The sequence below is a fragment of the Selaginella moellendorffii genome, unplaced genomic scaffold (genome assembly GCF_000143415.4).
Source record: "Selaginella moellendorffii unplaced genomic scaffold, v1.0 SELMOscaffold_120, whole genome shotgun sequence".
NCBI lineage: Eukaryota > Viridiplantae > Streptophyta > Lycopodiopsida > Selaginellales > Selaginellaceae > Selaginella > Selaginella moellendorffii.
In genome coordinates, this window is record NW_003314381.1 from 208,709 (window position 1) to 231,902 (window position 23,194).

Here is a 23,194-nt window from a genome sequence, read left to right on the forward strand (position 1 = left end):
ATCAACCGACCAGCCGCGTCTCTCCCTTCGGTGCGGCTGGATGTACCAATCTTGAAAAGAATGGCGGTGCGTATAGCAAAAGACTTTTACGCTGTTGTAGAGTTTTAAAACCACACTTCTGCAGGTTTGCAAGTCAAGTTCTATGCCATGCATGCTGGGGTCGACGGGCCAGTGGTGGCCATTCGCGTTTCCCAGCAACTATTTTGACTGATCGAATAATGTGAAAGAAGGCCAAGTAACCTCTCCTTCCTTTCAACAAAGGTGACATCTTCTTCTTAACTTTTAGTAAGTGCCGTAAGTGAGAGCAACATCCTATCGAGGTTGAAACGCTAGAGTTCTTTGAAGCCGGTTTTACTTTGTGCTTTTGTTTTACAGGCTGAAAAACACTTTTGTAAGTTCCGTAGCAAAAACCAAATCGAGGTTGAAATGCGTGGAGGCGTTTCTATTTGTTTTTTTTGAAATCTTTGCATCGCAGGTTGCAAGTCTCATGTTCTCACGTCAGTCCTAAGACTGCTAAAAGCAGCTGGTCCCTTCGCTCTCTACTCGGAAGGAAAAACGAGTTGCTGATCCAATCGATGACTAGTGGTGGATGATGCTCGGCTTTCATCAGGATGATGGAGATCACCAGGGGATAGACTTCAAACCGTATTTCATTACCGACAGGCTTGTCAGTTTGAGCAGCTTCGTTTTGGGATTGTTACAGCTAACAGGTCCTCGCCGGGCGCCTCCTCCTCTGGCAAAGGTTTAGTTGAGGTTTTTTTTCTTCGTTTTCCAGTACCTCTCTAATCGTGGTTCTTATAGAATTGGAGCGCTGGATGTACGTGTTGTAAGCCACCACCACGTTCTTCGTGTAAGGTATGATGGCAGCAGCATATTCTAGTCTCTAGTTTCCCTCATACTCTAAGAATGTCAACTGAGGTTGCATGTACCTCGAGCGGCATTTTTCTTGATTTTTTCCTTGGCCTGCCTGATCGATTCTTTTGTATAAGATCCGCTCCAGTACGAGTCATCAGATTAGATGCATTGCACCTGCCCGTGATTTTTTCTCACGGTTTAGTTTAGTTTGCTTCCTTCTCAGTTACCAACCACCGTCTTTCTCTTAATCCTCTAGAGTCAAATTTTTGGGATCCAAAGGAATTGGTGTGAGTGGATCCACCCCCTAGTTGTTGGGGCTGTAGCTATTTAGCTACACTGCCCCACGGATGGAGATGGCCTCCCGAATGATAGGAGCCCAACCAACGGCTGCGATGCAAGCCAGAGCGCCCGAACGTTCATATTCCTTCTCGAGTCGCTGTCATGAAAGATTCCGCCGAGCTGGCGCTAGTGTCGCTCTTCGTGAGCCGTCGATGCTTGTGAGCTGAGGCTGTTGGACTGCGTAGCATGAGCCACGTGCATGGGATCGCCAAATGGCAGTTTCATTTTCTTTTTATTTGCTAGCAGTATATTCTAAGCCCATGAAATTATCTTTTACAGGACGTCCGGTCGGAATGGGGCTGTAGAACACACTCCTAAGATTCTGTGGGGGAGGAGCAATGGATTCCATGTAGCAGCGTTGCTGAAGGCGAGAGCGACGAGGTATGTGACAGCGTCTCTCCATTGAATTCCTGTGGTGCACAAGCTGTACGTCAAAAGTTTCCAAGGCGAGCTTCCGCTTTGATTGATCTCCTTCCCGTCGTAGTTACTTTTTAAGTTACAACCCGTGCTTTGAGCTTGGTTCCTATCGATTTCGACGCGGCCTTCCAATTTCCAAATCTACAGTCTGGCTGCTCCTGACAGACCAATGTTTGTCTCCTGTGTTGACACTTGGTGCTTAGCGTCTGCGTGTTCGTTTTCTCCTCGTGCTGCTCGTTCTGAATCTACAAATCTTTTTGTTTCAGGTTGAGAAGCCAGATTTCCTGAAAAGAATGTCTACTGTACACCTGCTTTTGCTGCTGCTGCTACTTCTTGTGCGGAGCCCGGTTCCCCTCCAGGCAGAGCACAACATCTTCGACAGGGGAGCAGGGACTTCTTTCTCTTCTGCAACCGTGAACAGGGGAAACAAACAGGTCCAGATGCAAGTGTGCATCACAATTGGATGCTGCCATCACGTGTGCAGACAATTCTCAGGAGAGAGTAGTAGCACCACTTCAGTAGAGCAGCAGCAGGAACCTCCAGAGCTGGCATCATTTCTTCAGTATGCCTCACCGCCGCAGCAGGAAGACGAAGTGTGTCAAGTTTTAGCCCTGGAGGAGCAGCGGAATGACAACGCCGCAGTCGTTCCCAGAAGTCTGGAGTTTAATCAGCAGGCCCTCTTCTCTCCGTCGATAAAGTTTCTGACTATACTGAACACTGACAACAGCTCCTGGATCAAAATTCTTCAGGCTACCAGCACAGACAAGCAGTTTTTTATCCAAGCTCTTGACGAGAAAAGCGTCATAGCTCCCGGCGAGAGTCTGACAGTGGCAGTTGTGTTCTTGCCCCGGAAGACTGGAATAGCCAGCGGGAAGATCCTCTTCCAGACCAGTGCTGGAGGCCTCGAAACTCTGGTGATTGGCGAAGCTGTCGGAAATTCTCATCAGGCTACGAGCTTGGAAGATATTGAAGCAGTCCAAGGCAAGCTCATCCAGAGAACATTAAGTTTCTACAACCCGGACGAAGAGGCCGTCGAAATCACGGAACTGCATGTCTGGCCTGGAGATTCTCACAAGAAAGCCCTCTGCTCGCCGGCAACTGATGAGTCGTCACCAACGGATAAAGTCTCCAGCTGCTTCGCAAATGGTTTCCCCTCGGCAATTCTCTCGAAAACAAAGGACGAAAAGTATGCTTCGCAAGGAATGCTAGTTTCACTAGAGAGGCTGGACGATCCGTGGATAATTCAGTCACGACAAGCTGCCGACATTGCTCGCCTCGATATGACCGTAAGCCGAGCTGGTGCCTGGGATGGGCACGTCTACATAAGATTCTCGCAAAGTGGCGGAGGAAAAGTTATGATTTTTCCATTGGGATTGCAAGTGTGCCCGGAAGACGGAACCTGCGAAAAAGAATCGTCAGTAGCTGCAACAAAAGTGACCAAGACCGCAAAGCAGGACAATGAAGCAGTGGCTTCCGGAAGCTGGGTACAAACCAACGATTTGATGGCACTCAGAATGGCGGAGGCACTCCTGAAGGTACGCCCCACGTAACTTTGAAGCTAGCAGCTTAAAACTCAAAGAAGCCAGCGGCCAACTTTGTGCAGGATTTGGCACATACGTTGTTGAGACAGCGAGATATCCGAAAAGGCGGGTTGGCTGCAAATCAAAACGAGCCAACATTAATTCCTGGACAGGTGCTGTCATTCGAAATGGTGCAAATAGGAGTCAAAGAAAAGATGTGGATCAACATAGTCAATCCGACGCAAGAGCCCATACTCATCAATCTCATACTTAACACGGAGGCCAAGTCTCGCAACTGTAAGTATAGAGCAAACTGGTTTTGGCAAGGCCACAAGCCACAGGTGCACAGAGATAGCTCGGTGTTTGCTTTCGACGCAGGCGCTGTGACGGAAGCAATCGTTCAAGGAGGTGGGAAGCTGCAACTCGGTCCATTGTCCTTTCGGACGAGGCAGAAATGCGACTGGACAGGACTCCTCTTCGTCAAGAACAATTTCACAGGTTTAGAGTGGATTCCCATCCGCGGGAAAGGAAGCTCCGCAGGACTAGTTTTTCTGGACGGAGGGTCTGCCGTCAAGAAGCTGAGCATGGCGGTGGAAGTCAGCGCAGGGACTAACTCAACTAGTCTTTCCGACGAACAGATTTGCAACGCTAGAGTTCACAAGAATTTCCAGGTGAAAAACACTGGGAGCGTAGTGCTGGAGGTCCGGAGGATAGACCTGGCAGAAGCACCGAGCATCACTCTTGGGCGCCAAAGTGGTTTCAGCCTAGCAGCAGGGGAAACGATAGACATGATGGTCTCTTACAAGCACGACTACCAACACGCAGGGGCAAACAAGCAGGTACTTAAAATGGTGACGAGCATTGGAACGATTAAAGCGCCGGTGGTGGCAACGATACGTCGAGAGCTGGTTTCCTTGTGCGGCCCGGACCCAACTTTCCAGGAGAAGGTCGCTTTGCCAGTTAGCGTCTGCGCTCTGGTCCTAGTTCTCGGGGTCTTCTCCTGGCTACTAGTCCAGGAACTTCCTCAGCAAACGACGCGAAGTAGTCCGGGAGCCAAGGACAAGCAGGCCTGGAAACACGTCGCCCGCATTCGGAATCTTTGGAAAGCAAGAGTAAAAGTCGTGGCTAAAAACGCAGGCGACGACAAAAGCAGGGAGAGGCAGGACCACGGCGTGCCGAGACCCCTCGGCACACGCATGCAGGAGGACGACAAGCTCCACGTCAAGAGAAAGCGAAAACCGAAGAGCACGTCTTCGCCACACAGTAGCTCGTCCTCCCCCGGGCCGGACAGCCCCCATTCGAGCTCCGAGTCGGAGCTAAGAGTCCCGGCCATTGAAAGGATCCTCATCTCGTCCAGGTTCTCCGAGCCCACAATTCCCCCGAGGAAAGCCAAGCCACGGGTCACTCTTTCGAGCAAGGTGGCGGACAAGGAACTCTCGAGTAAGAAGCCCACGGCAGTGGACAAGGAACCGGACTTCCACGCTGCATGGGAAGGAAAGAAGCTCGCAGTGAGAATCCCGTCCAAGGAGGAGCCAGTCGATCCACCCGGCCGCAAGACCGAGAGCGAGGAGCTTCGCGCGGCATGGGAAGAGAGGAAGCTGGCAGTGAGGATCCCGTCCAACGAGCCACTGGAATCGCCCGGCCGCGCGACTGCCAAGACGAGAAGATCCCCCGCCGCTAAGAACAAGGATGGCAGCAGCCAGGAGAAAACCATCACCACTTCCAAATGCGAGAGCTTGCCACCAGCGATGCCGGACGAGAGAACCGTACGCTTGGGAACTCCTCCAGCCCGGACTCCTGGAGTCCTGGGCCAGCAGCTCCGAGAAGCTTGGAGAGACGATCAAGCCACGGCTGCTATGTTCGTCGCCAGCCCCGCCAGCTCCACCATCCCCGGGAGCTCCTCCAAGCAGCTCTCCTCGATCGGGCAGCTGAGAAAGGCGGCGATCGAGCGGACCACCTGAGAAGCTCCAGCGGCGCGAGGCCTCACAGCACACCGATAGCCTGTACGACATATGGGGGGATCACTTTGGAGAGATCTCCAGCACGCTGTCCACGCCCATAGGCAGCCCCGGCCACTACACGCCTCATGCCACGGACCAGTCACTCTTCTCGCGCACTCTTCCAGCCATCTCCAGCGCCGCCGCCAGCCACTATGGGTTCCAGGAGGAGAAGCTCGCTTGGTCCGCCGCCACCACGGCCACCACGGCCACCACCGCCACCACCGCCACCTCCACCACCACCATCGACAGCGGCGACGAGAAAGACGATTCTCTGAGCTCGGAAGAACTGGCCAATGCTTGGAATTTGCTTGGCTTCTCTCCGGTGGACGCGTACGCCGAGCCACCATCGCCGCCGCCACCGATCTTCCTCGAGTGGAACGCGGAGTCGATATACACCACCATTGTCTCGTAGCTACAAAGCTAGCTCCTCGAGGGGTCATATAGATCACTCCAATGTAATGTAAAGACAATATATTCGATCGATGATTTCAAAGAGCTAGACCTCTGGTGGATGGACGAGCTTGGCAGATCTTTCCTCCGAAAGAAAAGAAGCTTGCAATCATTGGCAAGAATGCCTAGAAGAGGTGTATCTTCCAAAAGTTTGTTTGGACGAATCTACAAGAACACGCTCGTCATACAAACAAAACAAAACAAAAGGAGAGAAAGAAAGACAAACACTTACATTTCTTCCACGATCGTAGTTTCGCGCCATCCAAGCTCGAACTCTGGAAAAGGAACTTAGAAGAAGTTTTCGCGCTCTCAAAGTTCCAAAGCTTCCATCCCCGGCCGTGCTCGATCGAGTGAATGATCACACACTGCCAGTGTCAAGCAATGGAGTGGCGAAAGCTCCTGTGCGCCAAGTCGTCCGCGCAGTCGGGCCCCTGGTCCACGTACCACTTCTCCGCGTCTGGATAGAAGCCATCCACGGGCATCCCCGCGAGCGAGCTATCATCCGCCTCGCTCAGCGCTCCACACTCCTTGGGCCTCTGCTCGTAAGCCGGCGGCGAGGGAGCTTTCGTCGGGCTCTTGTTGTGGACGATCTTCTTCGCAGCCTTTCTTCGTTTCTGGAGCGAATCCATCACGTCGCTTGCAAACTCTGGCTTATCCTTCCCCAGGCTTTCCTGCCATGCGTCAAACACAGGCACGATCGCAAGCCTGTCGTCCCCCCTGTCCGAGCTCATCGAAGCCTTGAGCTTGAGGCTCACGCTCTGGAGCTCCTGCCCGATGCTACCGAGCGACTCGAAAGGTATCCGCGTGATCCTTCCCTCGAGAGAAGCCAGCTCCGCTCGCAGCTCACGAACTTTCCTCAGAGCCGACGCATGCGCTTCCTCCGTCACCTTCTCCAGCAGCAGCCCCGACACCTCCGTCATGTTGGTCGAATCGATCAGCTGGTTTATCACCATCCCGGTGGACTCCTGCGGGCCGGGATCATGCCCCGAGTGGACAGGATACAGCTTGAACGTCGCGGACCCTTCCTCCTGGTACGTGAAACTCTTGTCCTTGTAGCTGTAGTTCGTGATGGGAACGATCGCCCGGATGCGAAAGCCGCAGCCGCAGCGATTAGAGATGAACTTGTTGTTGGTTTTTTTCTTCCCGGTCTTCTTCACGTTTGGCTCGCCGGCGCGGTGGCAGCAGTAGTCCTTCACCTCGGCTAGAAACGGCTTGTAGCGGATGTACTTCTGGCGGATGCAAAGTATCACCTTGTACTTGGCGGCGAGCTGCTGGAGCCGGTGCGGCACGTCCTTGGCGAGGAGCTCCATCGTCTCGGTGTACTCGAACCTCCTCCTCTTGTGGAGGCCATTGTGATCGCCCTCCGAGTTGCAAACCGGGCAGGCCGAGACGCAAACTCTCACGTACGACTCTGGAATGCCGTAGAACTTGGCACCCACCGTCCACACCTGCTTGATCCGGTCGATGGTGTCTTTCAATCCCAGGTGCTTGAGATCCGCGTCGGCGTGGAAGCCCTGGACGATCTCCTGCCACTGGTCGATGTAGGGGACGAACTGCTGAGGATTGCTCTTGAAGTAGAGGAGCTCGTTGCCGTGCTCGTCCACCTGTGCGTGGAGCTTGTCCTGGATCCTCTTCCACCCGGTTTGATACGCCGTGTCCTCGTGCCGGTCCTTCCACACCGCTCGCCAGGAGGAGAGAATGGAGGTCGGGGTGGCGAGCTTGATCTCCTCCGGGTGGGCGTAGCGCTTGGCGAGCACGCACTGGACCATGAGCTGGTGTGACGCGCGATTGAATGTGTAGAACTGCGTGGAGACGAATGGCTCCGGGTCGACGACTATGGCGGAGATGATCTGACCTTCGTCGCCCTCGAACTCCGGCTCCGAGAAGAGCTCTTGCTGCGTGTCCGGCGCCATGGACGCCATCGCCACGGACCTAATTTCGATAGAACCCTAAACTCTCCTCCCTGAGATTTCCAGCTCCACAGCCTTAGATCATCGCCATCGCGCCTGCCAGGCACCTGGATCCTTAGATTATCGCAATCGCGCCTAGACACCGCCAATCCAGTGGATCCGGCACGAACGGCATGCTCTCCAGCAGATCCCTCGCGCCCGCGAGGTATTTCGCGCGGCCCAGCGCATCGATCACGCAGCAGTGGTGCTGCCTCGTCGGCTGGAGCGCGTAATCCACGGTCATCGACCGGAAGCACGCCCTGGCGCGACTGAAATCTCCAACCCGGCTACACGCCGCAAGGACGCAGCTGAAGGAAGTGTCCCTGGGATCGATAGCCATCGCCGGGAGCGCGAAGAAGAGATCGATCGCGTCGAGAGATCTCCCGCCGTGGAGGAGCGCCGCCAGCATTGCGTTCCAGGAATCCACATTGTGGCCAGGCATCCGCAAGAACAGGGTTTTCGCCTCTCGAATATGCCCGTTCCGAGAATATGCCGTCAGCATTGCTATCCAGGAGACGAGATTCCTTTCCTCCATTCTATCAAACGCGAGCTTCGCGTCGGCAAGACGCCCTTCCTGGGCAAATGCGTGAATCGCTGTCGTCCACGTATAAACATCTCTTTCCTTCATTTTTTTAAAGGTATCTCTTGCACAGTCGGAGTGCTGGTTATTGGTATATGCCGCGAGTAGCACGTTTTGGGCGATGAGATTCCCATCGCTCAGGCAAAGGGCATCTTCTAGATGCCCATTTGAGGCATATGCTGCAAGCATAGCATTTCTAGATATGGCATTTTCCTCCGGGCAAGAGTCGAATATTCGTTTGGCTTGCTCTACGCGGCCAGCTAAGCTGTAAGCGTTGAGCATTGCAGTGTGTGCCACGACGTTTCTCTCCAGCATGGAAGAGAATATGCTCTTGGCATCCTCGAGATGCCCTTCCCGGGCATACGCGACTATCGCGGCCGTTGATGAGAAGATGTTTTGCTCTGGCATTTTGGAAATTAGGGTTCTTGCGTCGCGCAGGTGCCCGGCGGTAGCCAGGGCTTCCAGGAGGATCGTGAAGGAGACGATGTCACGCCGCGGCATGGCTCTAAACAGGTACTCGGCCTCGTCGACGCAGCCGGATCGAGCAGCCGCCGCGAGCATCGCATTCCAGGAGACGACATTTCGCTCCGGCATGGATTCAAAGGCGCGCCGCGATTTCTCCAGGATCCCCGGATGATCGCCGCAAATGATCATCGCGGTCCAGCACACGATGTCGCGCTCGGGCAGGGAATCAAAGAGCTCCCAGGCGGCGGCGGCGTGGCCGGACTGGGCGAATTCTCGCAGCATCGCGGTGCTGGACACGAGGCAGTGCTCGGGCATGGAATCGAAGACGCGCTTGGCATCGGCGGCGCCATGGGCTCGCGCCAGGCAGCACAGCAGCATCGACCAGGAGATCAGATTCCTCTCGCGCATCGCCTGGAAGAGATCCTGGGCGTCGCGCAGATGCCCGTGCTCGGCAAATGCGGCAAGCATCGCGTTCCACGACACAAGATCGTGCTCGGGCATTCGATCGAAGAGATCCTTTGCGCGATCCAAGTGGCCAGCGCGTGAGAGGGCAGTGATCATCGCGGTCTGGGACCTGAGGGAAAGGCTTGGCTCCATTCTTAGTCTCTGACGACCGAGGCGCGAATTTAAGTGATCTATATATGGTTTAACCACCAGGATTGGAATTTAGGAGGAATTGGGTGACATAGGAGGGTGGAGACAATCATCTGGGCAGTTTATTTAAATCCCTCATGATTCTTGCTTCTCATGCTTTTTGGGTGGCACTACAAACCATGTAAACAAAATATGAATGATGAATGAGTGAATTTATACCATTGCATCAAGGACTCCAACTATTATCCTGGCATGGTATGTTACCGACTTAATTATGGCAAGATTTAAGATGGCATCACAGAAACCTAAAATGACGTGAGCTATCTTTCTGTCTAGGCTTAGCCCATTTAACTCGATCTAGCCATTGGTAGGCGTTAGATTGAATTACAACTGCCAGGTTCTCCAGAACCCAAGTTCTGGAGAACCCTCTCATCCTCAAATAACATTATGCTTTCACCATATTGTTAAGGCCATTCCTCGGTCATGGGCTCACTCGTTCCCTCCAAAACACTGGTCGCCCTACCTGGGAACTCCTTCATCAACACAAGTACATTGCTTATTTATCAGTGACAGATGTGCTCACATTCAGAACCTAAGCACTAATATAACATACAACTACTTAAAGGAGACAGATTCACTCATTGAATATTGGAGCACCATATAGGATGCTAATACCATATGGAATGGTGGATGCAGACTTAACAGGGGATTTAGATGATAGGTGATCTACAACTGAGTACATTTTTTAAAAGTTTTCTAATGCTGTTGTTCCTGGCACAGTTAGAAACAATGAAGAGTGGCATTCTCAATATGTGAAGCTGAGTACTATGTAGTGACAGAAGCTACCAAAGAAGGACTTTAGATTTGGAAACTCTTTTGAGACATCAGTCTTGAAATTCAAGCACCAACAAACATCTACAATGATAACATGGCATGCTTGTAGTCCATTCTGAATGTAGCTATAATGATAAGAGGAAAAATCCAACACTAGGAACTTCTACGCCTTCAAGAATTGTTTCCAATACATCATGGGAGGAACAAGCCATTCGATATGTTCCACGCCCTCATTTGTGACAGGATTCAACATGGTTTCAGATTTGCTCATAAAGATTACACTCACTAAACAATTCAGGATTTGGCAACCAAGATTATTTATTCAATCTCCAAAATCAGATGAGGGGAGTGTTGGAGCCGAATCAATATAGGATGTATATAGTCTTAGGGTTTCAATTCATTTTATCACTCCAATGCTCAGAGATTCAAGGTTTTCAGAGATGACATTATTAAGAAAGACTTCATCAACCTGTACACTAAGTTTAACTTCAACCAAGCCGACCAAGTGTTCTAGGATATCTCACCAGACATGGCTTCCTGGAACTCGATTATGCTCTGCTCGAACGCTAGAGCTGTTCCTTGAGATGCAGCTACAAGGAATTGCCCTAGAAGTAGTCTTCAACCAGCCCTAATTTATATAGTCGCGAACTGAAGACGTGGCCTTAAACTGAGAAGCAGATGATGACGTGTCTTCCAAGCGAAATCCAATGCCTGAAAACTTAGGAGGATTTTGTTCTTCGACGCTAAATGCGACGATAGACAAGGAGTTGGAACGAGAGGAACAACGCCACGCAGTGGAAGACTCAAGTTGTTTGGGCGAAGTTCGAGACGATGACGAAAGCTGGGTGTCTTACTGGATAGAGTGCGTGTGGGAAGAGACGAGTGTCTGAGCTCGTCTGCATTGCAATACGATTTAGTGAGTGCTAAGGACGATGCTGGAGCTGGAATATCACCCACTGTTAAAGTCTGGAGCGCAATGTGCTGATGACGCTCAGCTCGCTAGGTTTGCCAGTGCGTTGCGGAGCGAGGAATGATCTGCAGAGAAAGATGGAAGTTCAAAGCTCACGAAACATAGCAACTACTGGTTCCGGCTGCACTGAAAGGAAAGAGGCTGCTTCAACAGTAGGAGAAAAACTTGCCTCAAGGAAAGAAAAACTTGAAACTCTCCCTGTTGTGACTGCTGAAAGAGAAGACTCGACCAGAAAAAACAGAAAACCTCACAAACATAGAACAACCACTTCATGATACGGGAGCAGCACTCAACGCTTGGGCAACTTGGAGCGAGCAGAGCAACTCTGGGAGCTCATGTCAGCAGAGGCAGGAGTGGAGCTCGCTGTTGTCTCGTGTAACACCTTGATCAATGGATATTTCGAGGCCGGGGACAACGAGCAAGCGCTGGCCGTCTTCTTACAACACGCTTGTCAAGGTTTACGGACGATGACAGCTGATCCTTCTCTGGAGAGAGATAAACACTCGATCAGCGGACGAAGACAGAGACAAACCTTGGTGGTGGGAGCCGGATGCGGCGCTGCATGACAGCCTCATCGACTAATTCGTGCGAGGGGGATATTTTCAGCTGGTGGACTGCATGGATCGGCAGGGAATCTACACGGGGCGAGCCAAGGCCAAGTACAAGCGATAGCTTTATGCAAACCTTTACACCATCCGAGAGGAGAAAGGCCAAGACGGCCGAGAGGAGACGCGCAGTGGAGGCGTTTATGTTCTGGGTGGGAACCCTTTCGAGTAAGAAAATCACAAGCTTACTTGGAAATCCTTGGAGATGAGGACGGGCAACGAAAGAAAATTAGATATCTTTGGAAAATCTCACCTGGAGGTTTTATCAGCTACGAGACGATGGAATATCTCACCTGGATGATGAGACGATGTAGCTCCGATCCTTGAGTGCTACATTGTCCCTGGTAGATCTTGGAGTGTCATCAAGGATTTGTTGACGTGCGTTCCTTTTTCGAGACGAACACCAGCAGCCTCCGAGCCTGCAAGATCTTTGAAAAACAAACAGCTTACCAAAAAACGATTTTTAAGAGGGTAATCCATCGTCTCGACCGTCGTTTCTTTTGTCCCTGCTTTCAATTACCTGTTACAAATATTACCTTCTCCAAATCAAAGACCTGATCTGGACTGCTCACAATCTCTTCACTTTTCAGTGAAGCCTAGATCAAATATCACGGATTTTTCATGTATCCGAAGCTTCAGGAGCAAGCAAGTCGTTGATTTCTTCCTCGTACATTCCCATGTGTATCTGCGAAGATATGTTCCACAAAAAACACAATTATTTGGTACTGAAAACGTCGCAGAGCACAATGACCCACGGATTGTATAGGTTTTGCCACTGCCATAAGCAAAACAAAAACGAAACTCCTGAATCCTTGAAGCCCAGATGAAACGAGATCCTTGGCATGGATTTCATACCACACTCGCGTTGGTCGAACATGTAGGATTGACCCAGCGCAAGAGCGCCGAGCGCATGCGATCGTTCTAGCGCCCCATGCCAGTGCGGCGGCGCTCACCCGGATCGACCGAAATCATCTGGCCTTTTCTGTGGATCGATAGAAAACTCCAGACCGCTCTTCCTCTAGGCGCGCGTTTTATGAATTGCGGAGGAATTGCCTGTCGAGGGTAAAAGGTGATTGCTTCATGGTAAAACAAAGATAGGAGTTTCGTCAGCTTGTCAAGATTAAGAGCCGGCCTAGCTCAGCTGGTAGAGCGCAAGGCTCTTAACCTTGTGGTCGTGGGTTCGAGCCCCACGGCCGGCGAAACCAAAGCTATGCCATTGTTTCAGTTTTGCTCGTTTGAAAAATCTTTCATGATCCACAGAGTTTGCGGCTTGGAAAGTTTCTTGAGCTATGGGGATCTTCCGTAAGAAGATGCAGATATAACGCGCAGCAATTCGTCTACGCTGGCTGTATGGAAACCCAGAGGCCGAGGTAGAGGCACTCGGCTCCTGGAGGCCGAGAACTTGCTTGAGGTGAGGCAGATATGCGTGATCCTCTGCAAGCAAACCCACACCCCAGACAACTGGGAACCCAAGAACGTGACAGCCCAGGCGTTTGGAAAGTGGGGTGGCGTGGAGGAAGCCTGCCGCCAAGTCTTGGCATTCCGGGCAATCTTGGAGGCCTACATGAACAACGGGCATTTGGAGCCCTCGAGCAAAGTCGTCGTGGTGGATCCAGATGATGGCAGCCTACACTCGCTACGGCAAGGTGGCGGAAGTGAGCGAGGTCTACAAAGAAGGCCCTGGGGTGGAGCTTGCTGCTGATTGCGTAGGCGAGAAACGGGCTGGTCGACATGAGGCCAACGAGATGTTCCAGATCGTGGATTCCACGCTCGCGCAGGCAATGTGGCGGCAGCAAAGGAGCTGTTCGATTCCATGGCCGCCAGGTCTTCCGGGAGCTGGAACTCGCTCGCGCGGGCATATGCGGCGCTGCCCAGCCATTCGTGTAGTGTTTCTCGAGCTGGACAAGGGGCTCGCTGGTCAAGAAGTTGCCTAGTGTCTTTGACTGATGATTTTATTTGTGATCATAAAGAAGTTCAGCCTTCCCATTCTAAGGTGGACATTTTTTTTTTATCTGTAAGCTTTTCTTTTTAGCCTTCTCTCGACGATGATCTTAAGAAGAGAGATGAAACCCGAGAGAATCAAACGAGAGGTCACAGATAGTCAATGTAGTTGTGAGGGAAGCGAAATTTCCATAACTTCGAGAATTTTTGGAAGCTCTTCTCCAAGAAGAAAATGAAGAAGACCGATGTGTACAGGATTCACAGATCAAAACTTTAAGATGGAGTCCTCAGCCTGGGAGAGTTCATAGAGAAAGAAACCTTCTCTCATTTGTGTTTTACTTTTCTAGATGGGAGCTCTACTACGGTCCAAAGAGCAACAAGAAATTAAACGTGACCTTGAAAATGATACTGTTGCTGCTGGTATAAGGTACAAGCTTTTCGATGAATGTTTTGCTTTGCTAATTCCTCTGTCATGATGTTTGTCTTGCCGCAGGAAGAACAGCAAACTAGTAGGGGGAAATCCAAGGATGTGAAGGTTCCACTACATCTGGAACTTTAACCTTCAATTAACTTTTCTGATATGTATTTGCAGGTCTCTGTAAACTTTGGCCAAAATCAATTTGTTTTCGATGTGGAGGTAAGTTGAGGCTTGTATCGTCTACATCTAAATCTTCTTAAGGGTCTGCCAGGATTTGATTTTTAAAGGAACACGAGAAGCATCAGGCAGAAGTGGAAAACATTCCAGCATTGTGCCTGGATACTTGCTACATTCAAAAAACTTGGCAAGCTCGTCACTAGCTTCTTGAGCGTGAAAGTTTGCCGCAGAGAAAGGTCTCAAGCTTCTCGTGGTGTGCATGTTTGGCCCTCTCTTGCATCAAACCCTCAACATTAGTAGCAAATATCTGAAGGAAGTTGTAGAGGTTTCTTTGGTTTCCTCATGCAAACAAAATGTCTTGTTTGTGATGATCGGAATCCTCTGCTAGGTTCTTACATTCCTCTAGTGGACGTATGAGATGGTGCAAAATCTCACATTTTGGCAAAATGAGAGTGCTTTGGGGCGCTACTTTTGCATTGCACAGAGCGAGTGAGTTTTGTATTTTGTTTTTCTTTTCCTTTTTTTTAGGAAAAATAGGTTCACGCATTTTTAACGTCCATCTAGATCCAAATAGTTAACAATTGACAAAATAAAACAAATGGAAATCATCGGCTCATCATAGTCAATACCTGCTCATTGTTTATAACACTAACCATGCTTAATACCTCTCAATTCCTCCAGTTTCCTGATATTGAAGCTTGTGTATCTGGCCCTGTTGGTACAAATTCTAGAGGAACCAGGATTCATGAGTTGTTCTCTAGTTGAGCAGTGTACTCTCTGCTCTTATTGCACATCTCTTGGGTCCCATCAATGCTGCTTGAAGAGTAGCAGGTTCGTGAATAGCTTATGCGGCGTGAGCATGATACTGAAGAATTTTCCCTGTTGGTTTTCACATCAGGTGTGAGATCGTCCATTAAATGTGTGTTATAGCTAGTGTCTTCGAAAGAATGTACCATATCTTTTGCACAGCTGAAGTGCTGGTTCTTGGTCTATGCCACGAGTAGAGCGTTTTGGACGACAAGATTCCCATCGCTCATAGCTAAACTGTAAGCACTCAGTGATTTCTCTCCAGCATGGAGGAGAATATTCTCTCGGCCCATCCCGGGCATACGCGACTATCGTGGGCGCGCCACCTGCTAGATGGACGAGGTGAACCATTACGCAAATTCACTCATGTTCGTTTCCATACAGATCTATTTCTAGTATTGTAGTCCTTGATTCATTTATCATGGCAGAACTGAAGCTAACAATGGTGTCGAAAGAGTCTCAAGATTAGATCCAGGTAATTTTCTTGTTCCCAGAGGGATTCCATCATATCTCCAACGCTCTCGCCCCTACAAAGAAAACGCTTTGAACGAAAGTAAAAAAAAGCAAAACTGGGCACCGCTAAACGTTGACCTGTCTTTTAATTTAAACAAGTTGGCGCACGCAAGAGATTCGATAGAACCACATGACCAGCAGCGCAGCTCCGCTCCATCTCCATGACACGCTCCGCCACCGCCACGCCCCGCCGAGCATCGTTCTGGACCTGGCATCCTCCCAGCACCATCATCCACTGGAGGCCACCACCGCCACCACCGCCACCACCGCCGCTACTACTCTCCGAGAGCTCCTCCGCGATGCTCAATCGCCCCGAGCGACTGAAGAGATCAACCAGGCACCCCTGGTGCTCCGGTCCCGCTGGAACTCCATAGTCGATCGCCATGGACGAGAAGTAGAAGACAGCGCTCGCCGCCTGGCCCGAGTGGCTGCACGCCGAGAGGATGCTCACGAAAGTTATCCCGTCCGGAGGGATCCCTTGCAGCTGCATCTCGAGGAACAGCTCCAGCGCCTGCGCAGCGGTGGCGTTGCGAGCGTACGCTGCGATGATCGAGTTCCAGGATACCACGTCCCGGCGTGAGATGTCCTGGAACACTTGGTCGGCCTGGTTGAGGTTGCCGAGCTTCGCGTAGAGGTTGATGAAGCCGTGCTTGATAACGTCGTCTCGGAAAACCTGCGCCTGGACTGCCAGTGCTTGGATCGCCTTGCAGCTCTGAGCACTGGAGATAATCGAGCCGGAGGAGTTCGAAGACGCAGCAGTGAGGAAGTTGACGAAGCTGATCTTGTTGGGACGAAAGCCTTCCAGCTGCATCCGGTGGAAGATCTCGAGCACCTCGTCACCTTTCTCGGCTGCCACCATGAGAGCGTTCCAGGAGATCACGTCCCTCACGGCCATTGAGTTGAAAGCCTGTTGAGCAGCCACGAAGTCTCCACACCTCCCGTGCATTGTGATGACAGCATTTCCGAGAAGAAGATCTGCTTCTGACTCGTGTGATCCCAGTGACTTTGTCTCCAGGATGCAACTTAGAACAAGGTTTGCATCCCTCGGCGAAGAGCAGGCGTTGAGCACCGAAACGAATGTGGCTTTGCTCGGCTTCATCCCTTCTAGCTGCATCATCCGGAACAAGTTGAGAGCTTCTCCAAACTCGTTGTGCTGGATACACGCCGTGATAATCGCGTTCATTGCCACGAGGTCCTTCTCGGCCACCGTGTTGAAAGCCCGAAAAGCGTCTTCTACACTTCCACACCTTCCATACATGCTGATCACTGCAGTACCCAGCACTGTGCCTGATTCCCAGCCACTTCCAACCACCTGTTTGTGAACCTTCCTCCCGAACTTTAGATCCTGCGGACTCTCGCAGGCGTTAAGGATGCTCGCAAGTGTTATTTCATCCGCCTGAAACCCCTCCAGCTGCGTCGAGTGAAGAGAACGCAATGACTTCTCAGCCATCCCACTGTCTGCGAACGCTGCAACAAGTGCGTTCCACGACACGAATGTTTCCTCTCCGGCCCGAAAAACTGCTTGAGCATCTTCGACAGCTCCACATTTCCCGTACATCCGGATGATTGAAGCACGAACAAGCTCGTCCTCCAAGTGTCCACAGCAGTCGCAAATCCAGCAGTGGATAGCGCGTCCAAGCTGTACCAAGCCACCTTTAGCGCATAGATTCAAAATTAAAACTAAAGTCATACTGTTTGGTTTGCCACCGTTGAGCTGCATCTCTTGAAATCTCTGGATGGCTACTCCAACTTGTCCGCGCTCTATAAGCGCTCCCAGCAACGTGTTCCAGCTAGAAACATCCCGCTGGGAAATATTCGGACAGCTTTTGGCAGCTTCGTCCAGAAATCCGCAGCTCGCGAACATCCGAAACAAGCAGCCTTCTACTTCCGGATTCACATGAAGCCCAACGGCTTGCACGAGTTCATGAATTTTGTTGAGATGCGGAAGTCCTTTTCCCTGCTTGGAAAAAGAAAAGCTGTTTAGGACCGAAATGAACGTAACCCTGTCTGGAGCCATACCCTGGAGTTGCATTTGGTAAAAGAGTAGTATGGCGTCGTTATGCTGTCCGGATTCAGCACAGGCTGCTATCATTGAGTTCCACGAAACAGCGTCTTCATATGGTACAAGCTGACCAAATATATCACGAGCAGTTTTCAAGTCCCTGCAGCTCCCATACATATCAATTAGTGCATTTCGGACTACGAGATCAAGTTCAAAACCAGACGAAGAAATAAAGTTATGAACGAGCTTACCGGCTGGAAGAAAACTCGAGCTCTTGCATGCACCGAGAATCGCGATCAGCGCTATCTTATCCGCTGTTACGCCTTCCAGCAGCATCCTTTGGAAGACAACGAATGCCACTGAGTAGTAACCATGTTCCACCATAGCTGAAATCAGAGCACTCCAAGAAGCAACCACCGGGTGAGATATACTGTCGAAGGCATCCCATGCGGACGACAAGTTTCCAGCTCTGGAAAACATCTCAACCAGAGCTGTCCCTACTGCCACGTCGGTGTCGAAGCAACACTCGCGTACCAAGTCGTGAACCAGTTTAGCTCGATCACGCAGCAGCGAGCCCAGAATGGTGATGAAACTGATCTTGTCAGGCCGAATTCCTTCCAGCAGCATCTTCTGGAACAGCCGAAAGGCCGCATCGGAGAATGCACACTGGCCATAAGCAGCAACCATCGACGTCCACATGATCACGTCCCGAGTCCCACTTCGCACGCCTGCAAAAACCTTTGCAGCTTCTTCGACACCTCCACACCTGCTGTACATGCTCACGAGAGCATTTGCCACCACCGGATTGGATTCCATGTCTCCCTCACTGATCCAACCATGAAGAGTTCTTCCTCGAGCTAGATCGTCACCGCAGCCGCAAGACCCGAGAGCGTTCACGAACGTAAACTCGTTCGGCGAAATGCCTTCCAGCTGCATTCTCCGAAGGCAACAAAACGCTTCCTTGTGATGCCCCGCTTGGACATAAGCCGCCACCATGACTGTCCAAGTCACCACGTTTCTCGCCTCCTCGATCTCGTCGAAAACCGCGATGGCGTTGTCAAGCTCCCGGCATTTCCCATAGAAGTTGACGATGGCGGTTGCCACGGCGGTGGCAGCTGAAAGGCCACACTCGTCACTGTAACCACGAACTCGTCTACCTTCTTCCAAAGCCACGGCCTTGGTGCAAGCGTTGAAGACCGTGAGAAGAGTGATCTTGTCGATCGAAACCCCCGACTGGAGCATGGATTGGAAAGTCCGGAAGGATTCGTCAAACTGGCCGTGATGAGAGAATGCCGCCACCATCGCCGTCCATAGAGCAACGTCGTCGCTGGAAGAACAAAGCTCTTGGAAAGCCGACCGTGCTTCGATCAAGCTCCCACACTTGATATACATCTCGACGATGTCACGCCCGAGCCGTCGAGAATCCACACTGCTGTGCGCTGCCGCTATAAGAGCATGGATTTTCCTGCCTTCCACCAGAGCCCTGTCGTTGCCGCATCGCCGGAGCAGGCGAGAGTAGTCGAAAGAGACCGCCTCTAGAGATTTCCCTCCATCCGGCCAAGGATTGATGTTCTTGGCATCCGATACCGCCAGCATGTCTCATCGGCGCCTCGATTCCAGCCAGAACGGCACCGGTTTCTAGAAAATCTCTGATTCCATACCTTGCCGGCAGGGAATCCTTGCGAAATATCGTAGCGCCAAGGCCGCCATGCGCCGCGGAGGCAAGGCGCCAAATCCCTAAAACCCTAAACACACTGTTCTTGTTCTAGTTCTTTTCACGGCTCTGCGCAAGATAGATCAAACAAAAACTGGCATTGATCTATCATCTATCTACACAGCTCCACTCCACGATCTCGCGCTCTCACTGCTCGTGGCTATTGATCTCCTCCATCTGGACGGCGGGAGCGCCGGATTTCTGCGATCCAGTGAGCCGCGCGAGCGCCACAAACGTGTATCCTCCGAGGAGATTATTCACCGTCCTGGTCGCGAGCACAGATGCCTTGAACAGCGCCGGGGGTAGCATCCCCGCGAGGCCGAATTCCAATCCATTCACGGCCTGGTACCTGAGATTGCTGCTCAATCCCATGTGTGCCGCCCACGTCGCGGCGTTGAGCACCGTCGGCGGCGCCTTGTTCTGGGGCTGGAAGCTCGGATCCATCCTCTTCCTCGCGGCGAGCAGCAGCGACGACAGCGCGGTTCCAACCAGCCCCGCCGCGAATCCCACCGCGGCAAACACCGCGCCTTTGTAGAGGAACGTCCCAGCCCTGGCGGCGAGCGAGAAATTACCCGACTCGAACATATGCCCGGGAGGGCACGAGGAGAAGATCCCAGGCAGAGCGCCGCCGCCGCTGCTCGATCCAGTCGGCGCGAGGAGATACATGAGCGTGAAATTCAGCAGCGATCCCACCACCATGGTCGAGAACACGAAATCCAGCTCGTTGAGCCCGAAATTCGGCCTGGAAGCCATGTCCCCGAGCACATTCGCGCCCACGCCGACGATCTCCTCCATCGCCACCTTGAACGGGAACTGAGGATCGGCCCTCACGCGATCCTCCCACCCCTGCAAGAACGCGCCGAATATTCCACCGCGACGGCGCCCCGGCGGCGATGGTCCGCCACCGCCGCCGCCTCCGCCGCCACCTCGCCGCCCATTCTGGCCGGCGCCGCCGCCTCCTCCGCTCTCCACGTAGGGCTCCTCCCGGAACGTGAAGAGCGACACGGGGCCCCGGAATCGCGAGCCTGATCGCGCGCCATCGCTGGAGGAGGAGTTGGATCCCGCGTCGCTCGTCGATCGGCAGTGGATGTGCTGGCGCTGGATCAAAGCGGGGAATCTTGGGCCGCATCCGAAATGCGGGTGGCGATCGCGGCGATTCTCGCGGCCAGTGGCAGCGGCGGCGACGGCGGCAGTGGCAGCAGCCGCCATTTGGATTGGATCTTCGCTAAGAAATGTGAGACAAAGAAGAGAGAAATCCCTGCGATGATCTAATCGCGCTACCTCCTATAGAGACCCTTCTCTCCCTTTTAGGGTTTTAAGAGTATAGCATTTTGGTAGTGGGGCATCCATTTGCTCCTTGTCGCTATCTCTTCAACACTACTATTCCACACGCAAAGCTTTATAGAAGAAGGAAGACGAAGAGGATTTGGAGTTCTCGGCCAAGGTTTGTTCTAGCACGATTTTTTAGTTCTGGTCAAGCTTGTGTTCTTTGATCGTAGATTCGTGAGATTTTTTATTCCAAGATCCACACACAATGCAGTCGCTCCAAGACCGAGCGTCGGAGTTGAGTGGAGTGAGTCAGGACGATGCATTCGAGATTGATGAGATCAACCTCTACAAGAAGCTGGGACACGAGACCTTCGTCAAGCTCTCCACGAATTTTTACAACAGGTGAGTGTCCTAAAATCTTCCTAGAGGTTAAGTTCTTTCAAGACGAGAGATAGAGTGATAGTGTGCGATGAGCTCACGACTAGTTTTCTTCTCGTGAGATCAATTGCTTTTAGGATGGAAAGTTCCTGCTAGTGGATTAAAGAGTTTTACTTTGGACACACAATGTTCTTGGGGAGTCCTAGCGAAAAGTCATAGTTATAGAGCTTTTAGAGCACACCAAGTTCTTAGCTAAGAGCTCTTAGATGATTGATGACAAGAGAAAGTTCCTCTTTGACAATTTTGGTGGTGGATCCACAGGGTCTACGCCGATGACGAAGAGTGGTTCCGCTCGATCTTTGCGAATTCCTCCAAGGACGCCGCCATCCAGAACCAGTACGAGTTTTTCATCCAGAGAATGGGAGGCCCTCCATTATATTCTCGTCGCAAAGGTATGCAATGCGTTCTTTTTCCTCCTTTTTTCTCGTTTATTTCTTCTTCTCTTGAGTCGTTCTCTTGTTCTTTCCTTCTCCGCTTCCTCTCTTTCTTTCGTCTTCCTTGACTTTTCCATCGTTCTCATTTTGTTTTAGCATTTCTCATTTGAGTTTTTAAAATTTTCTCACGACCAAACTTACAGGACATCCTGCTTTGATCGGCCGCCATGGACCGTATCCAGTGACCGAGCGAGCAGCGGAAAGATGGATCGAGCATATGACCGCAGCTCTCGACAGCGTGGAAGAAATCGATGCGGATTCAAAGAAACGAATGCTCAAGTTTTTCCGGTAAAACAATCTTCGTAGGTAGACCAAAGTATGTGATCCGTATGTGTTTTTTTTTTAATTCCAGGCACACCGCATTTTTTCTCGTGGCTGGCAAAGAGATGATGGCTAATCGCCGAGGATAAAGAACAGGTTTTCTTTATAAACTCTGGACTAACGAGCTATTGTTTTACACCTGATCTTCTCTACAGTAGAACACCGGGAATCAATGAAGTAGTTATTTACTCGACAAACGACAGGGAAGGTCGTGCCACCCGCGGATTCAACTTCAGAGGAACTTGCGTTGAGGACAGAGAAAGAGGGGCTCGCAGCAACAGTGTTTTCGCGATCGTTCAACCAGCATGGCGATCGACGAGCTCAAAGTTTCTTGCAGGAGGCCTCATATTGTAGCGGTGGCTTACCTCACGCAGGGTCACATTAATCCTCTCATTCACTTCTGCCTCAAGCTCGCTCACCACGGGATCCTGGTAACGTTCGTGACGATCCACGTGGACGGGCTTCTGGGAGTGGGGCAAAGGAAAGATCCAGAGGTCCCAGAGCACTGGAAGAACAACTTTAACTTCGAGCGCCTCGAGCTGGAGCTCCCGAAAGAGGGTGTGATGTCCCCGGGTGGATTTGCTAAGATCTTCGCGATGATCGAAGAGCTCGGAGGCCCTTTCGAGGAGCTGCTGTCAAAGCTCCACTCTCGAGAAGAGATACCAAAGGTAAGTTGTATCGTCTCCGACTGTATGCTCGTGTTCACTCAGGTAGTCGCCAAAAAACTCGGCATTCCGAGAGCTGGATTTTGGACGACTTCGCTGGCTTCTCTCACGGTCGATTATCATGTTCCACTTCTCCTGGAGAATGGTGATATTCCAGTCACTGGTAAGAACATCAGTGGACTTGCTCAACACTCTCCTAACTTCGTCTTCTTCCAGGAGAGAACTGGGAGAAGATCATAACTTATGTCCCGGGACTGGCTCCTCTTCCGGCTTGGTCACTTCCGATCATGTACCACGAAGGGAATATCATGACCACCACGGATCCTGGATACAAGCGGAAGATCGCAAGGTGCGTGATCTTGCGAGACGATGCTTGGATCATAGCAAATTCTTTCGAGAAACTCGAGCCGGCAGGATTCCAGGCACTCCGGAAGGCCATGAACCAGCGGTGCGTCGGCGTGGGGCCATTGCTCCCCGACGAGTTCTTCGGCGAAAGAGGAGATTATGACGAGCATCGCAAGGTGGTGGCTCCAGGTGTCGCAAGTTTCTGGAAACAAGACACCACTTGCCTTGAGTGGCTCGCTGGGAAAGCTCCAAACTCGGTACTGTACATCTCGTTTGGAAGTGTCATCAAGCTCACACTTCCAGAGTTTGAGGAACTCTCGAGAGGCCTGGAATCGTCCAAGCAGGTACTCCTGTCACATCTCCATGTTGTCCAGAAAAAACGCAATTTTGCATCGATTTTGTGCAGGCTTTTCTATGGGCTTTTCGTCCAGGATGTGTGGAAGGACTCGAGATCGAGGACTTGGAATCGTTCAAGGAGAGAACGAGCTCGACTGGACTGGTCATAAGCTGGGCTCCTCAAGTGGAAGTTTTGTCGCACGAATCCACGGGTGGATTCTTGACGCACTGTGGAT

The 23,194-nt window shown here is 51.5% G+C and overlaps 8 protein-coding genes and 1 non-coding gene across 14 annotated transcripts; 4 read left to right on the plus strand and 5 right to left on the minus strand.

Annotated features, from left to right (window-relative positions):
- Positions 1-230: 230 nt before the first annotated feature.
- LOC112342811 (transmembrane protein 131 homolog) lies at positions 231-5,630 on the plus strand. Of its 2 annotated transcripts, XM_024665234.1 has the most exons (5): positions 231-742; positions 802-855; positions 1,474-1,575; positions 1,878-3,146; positions 3,215-5,630. In XM_024665234.1, the coding sequence occupies exons 4-5, from the start codon at positions 1,905-1,907 to the stop codon at positions 5,090-5,092; spliced, it is 3,120 nt and encodes a 1,039-aa protein (XP_024521002.1). In that variant the 5' UTR covers positions 231-742; positions 802-855; positions 1,474-1,575; positions 1,878-1,904; the 3' UTR covers positions 5,093-5,630. The 2 variants fall into 2 exon arrangements, with proteins under 2 accessions (XP_024521002.1, XP_024521003.1); XM_024665235.1 differs by lacking the exon at positions 231-742 and having other exon boundaries at positions 749-855.
- LOC9639601 lies at positions 5,588-7,537 on the minus strand. Its single transcript, XM_002991475.2, has 2 exons — positions 5,814-7,537; positions 5,588-5,746 (listed from the first exon to the last, which is right to left on the minus strand). The coding sequence occupies exon 1, from the start codon at positions 7,501-7,503 to the stop codon at positions 5,956-5,958; it is 1,548 nt and encodes a 515-aa protein (XP_002991521.2). The 5' UTR covers positions 7,504-7,537; the 3' UTR covers positions 5,588-5,746; positions 5,814-5,955.
- Positions 7,538-7,606: 69 nt separating this feature from the next.
- LOC9639636 (pentatricopeptide repeat-containing protein At4g02750) lies at positions 7,607-9,043 on the minus strand. The gene has a single exon (XM_002991476.2). The coding sequence runs from the start codon at positions 9,041-9,043 to the stop codon at positions 7,607-7,609; it is 1,437 nt and encodes a 478-aa protein (XP_002991522.2).
- Positions 9,044-12,704: 3,661 nt separating this feature from the next.
- Positions 12,705-12,777, plus strand: TRNAK-CUU. The gene has a single exon. It is a non-coding gene; the product is annotated as a tRNA-Lys (tRNA).
- A 2,267-nt stretch (positions 12,778-15,044) lies between these two features.
- Positions 15,045-16,692, minus strand: LOC112342820 (putative pentatricopeptide repeat-containing protein At3g13770, mitochondrial). Its single transcript, XM_024665270.1, has 2 exons — positions 15,543-16,692; positions 15,045-15,247 (listed from the first exon to the last, which is right to left on the minus strand). Exons 1-2 carry the CDS (start codon positions 16,690-16,692, stop codon positions 15,045-15,047), a joined length of 1,353 nt encoding a protein of 450 aa, XP_024521038.1.
- On the minus strand, positions 16,118-19,066 carry LOC112342815 (pentatricopeptide repeat-containing protein At1g11290, chloroplastic-like). 3 transcript variants are annotated; one of them, XM_024665242.1, is made up of 2 exons: positions 17,127-19,066; positions 16,118-17,073 (listed from the first exon to the last, which is right to left on the minus strand). In XM_024665242.1, exons 1-2 carry the CDS (start codon positions 19,030-19,032, stop codon positions 16,877-16,879), a joined length of 2,103 nt encoding a protein of 700 aa, XP_024521010.1. In that variant the 5' UTR covers positions 19,033-19,066; the 3' UTR covers positions 16,118-16,876. The 3 variants fall into 3 exon arrangements, with proteins under 3 accessions (XP_024521010.1, XP_024521011.1, XP_024521012.1); XM_024665243.1 differs by lacking the exon at positions 16,118-17,073 and having other exon boundaries at positions 17,251-17,391; positions 17,454-19,066; XM_024665244.1 differs by lacking the exon at positions 16,118-17,073 and having other exon boundaries at positions 17,485-17,596; positions 17,688-19,066.
- A 165-nt stretch (positions 19,067-19,231) lies between these two features.
- On the minus strand, positions 19,232-20,371 carry LOC9639639 (protein RETICULATA-RELATED 2, chloroplastic). The gene has a single exon (XM_002991479.2). The coding sequence runs from the start codon at positions 20,357-20,359 to the stop codon at positions 19,298-19,300; it is 1,062 nt and encodes a 353-aa protein (XP_002991525.1). The 5' UTR covers positions 20,360-20,371; the 3' UTR covers positions 19,232-19,297.
- A 108-nt stretch (positions 20,372-20,479) lies between these two features.
- LOC9639640 (two-on-two hemoglobin-3) lies at positions 20,480-21,809 on the plus strand. 3 transcript variants are annotated; one of them, XM_002991442.2, is made up of 6 exons: positions 20,480-20,594; positions 20,650-20,821; positions 21,119-21,249; positions 21,435-21,579; positions 21,644-21,708; positions 21,768-21,809. In XM_002991442.2, exons 2-5 carry the CDS (start codon positions 20,685-20,687, stop codon positions 21,699-21,701), a joined length of 471 nt encoding a protein of 156 aa, XP_002991488.1. In that variant the 5' UTR covers positions 20,480-20,594; positions 20,650-20,684; the 3' UTR covers positions 21,702-21,708; positions 21,768-21,809. The 3 variants fall into 3 exon arrangements, with proteins under 3 accessions (XP_002991488.1, XP_024521015.1, XP_024521014.1); XM_024665247.1 differs by having other exon boundaries at positions 21,771-21,809; XM_024665246.1 differs by lacking the exon at positions 21,768-21,809 and having other exon boundaries at positions 21,644-21,750.
- A 108-nt stretch (positions 21,810-21,917) lies between these two features.
- Positions 21,918-23,128, plus strand: LOC9639603 (UDP-glycosyltransferase 85A3). Its single transcript, XM_024665271.1, has 2 exons — positions 21,918-22,440; positions 22,494-23,128. Exons 1-2 carry the CDS (start codon positions 21,918-21,920, stop codon positions 23,126-23,128), a joined length of 1,158 nt encoding a protein of 385 aa, XP_024521039.1.
- The last annotated feature ends 66 nt before the right edge of the window (positions 23,129-23,194 follow it).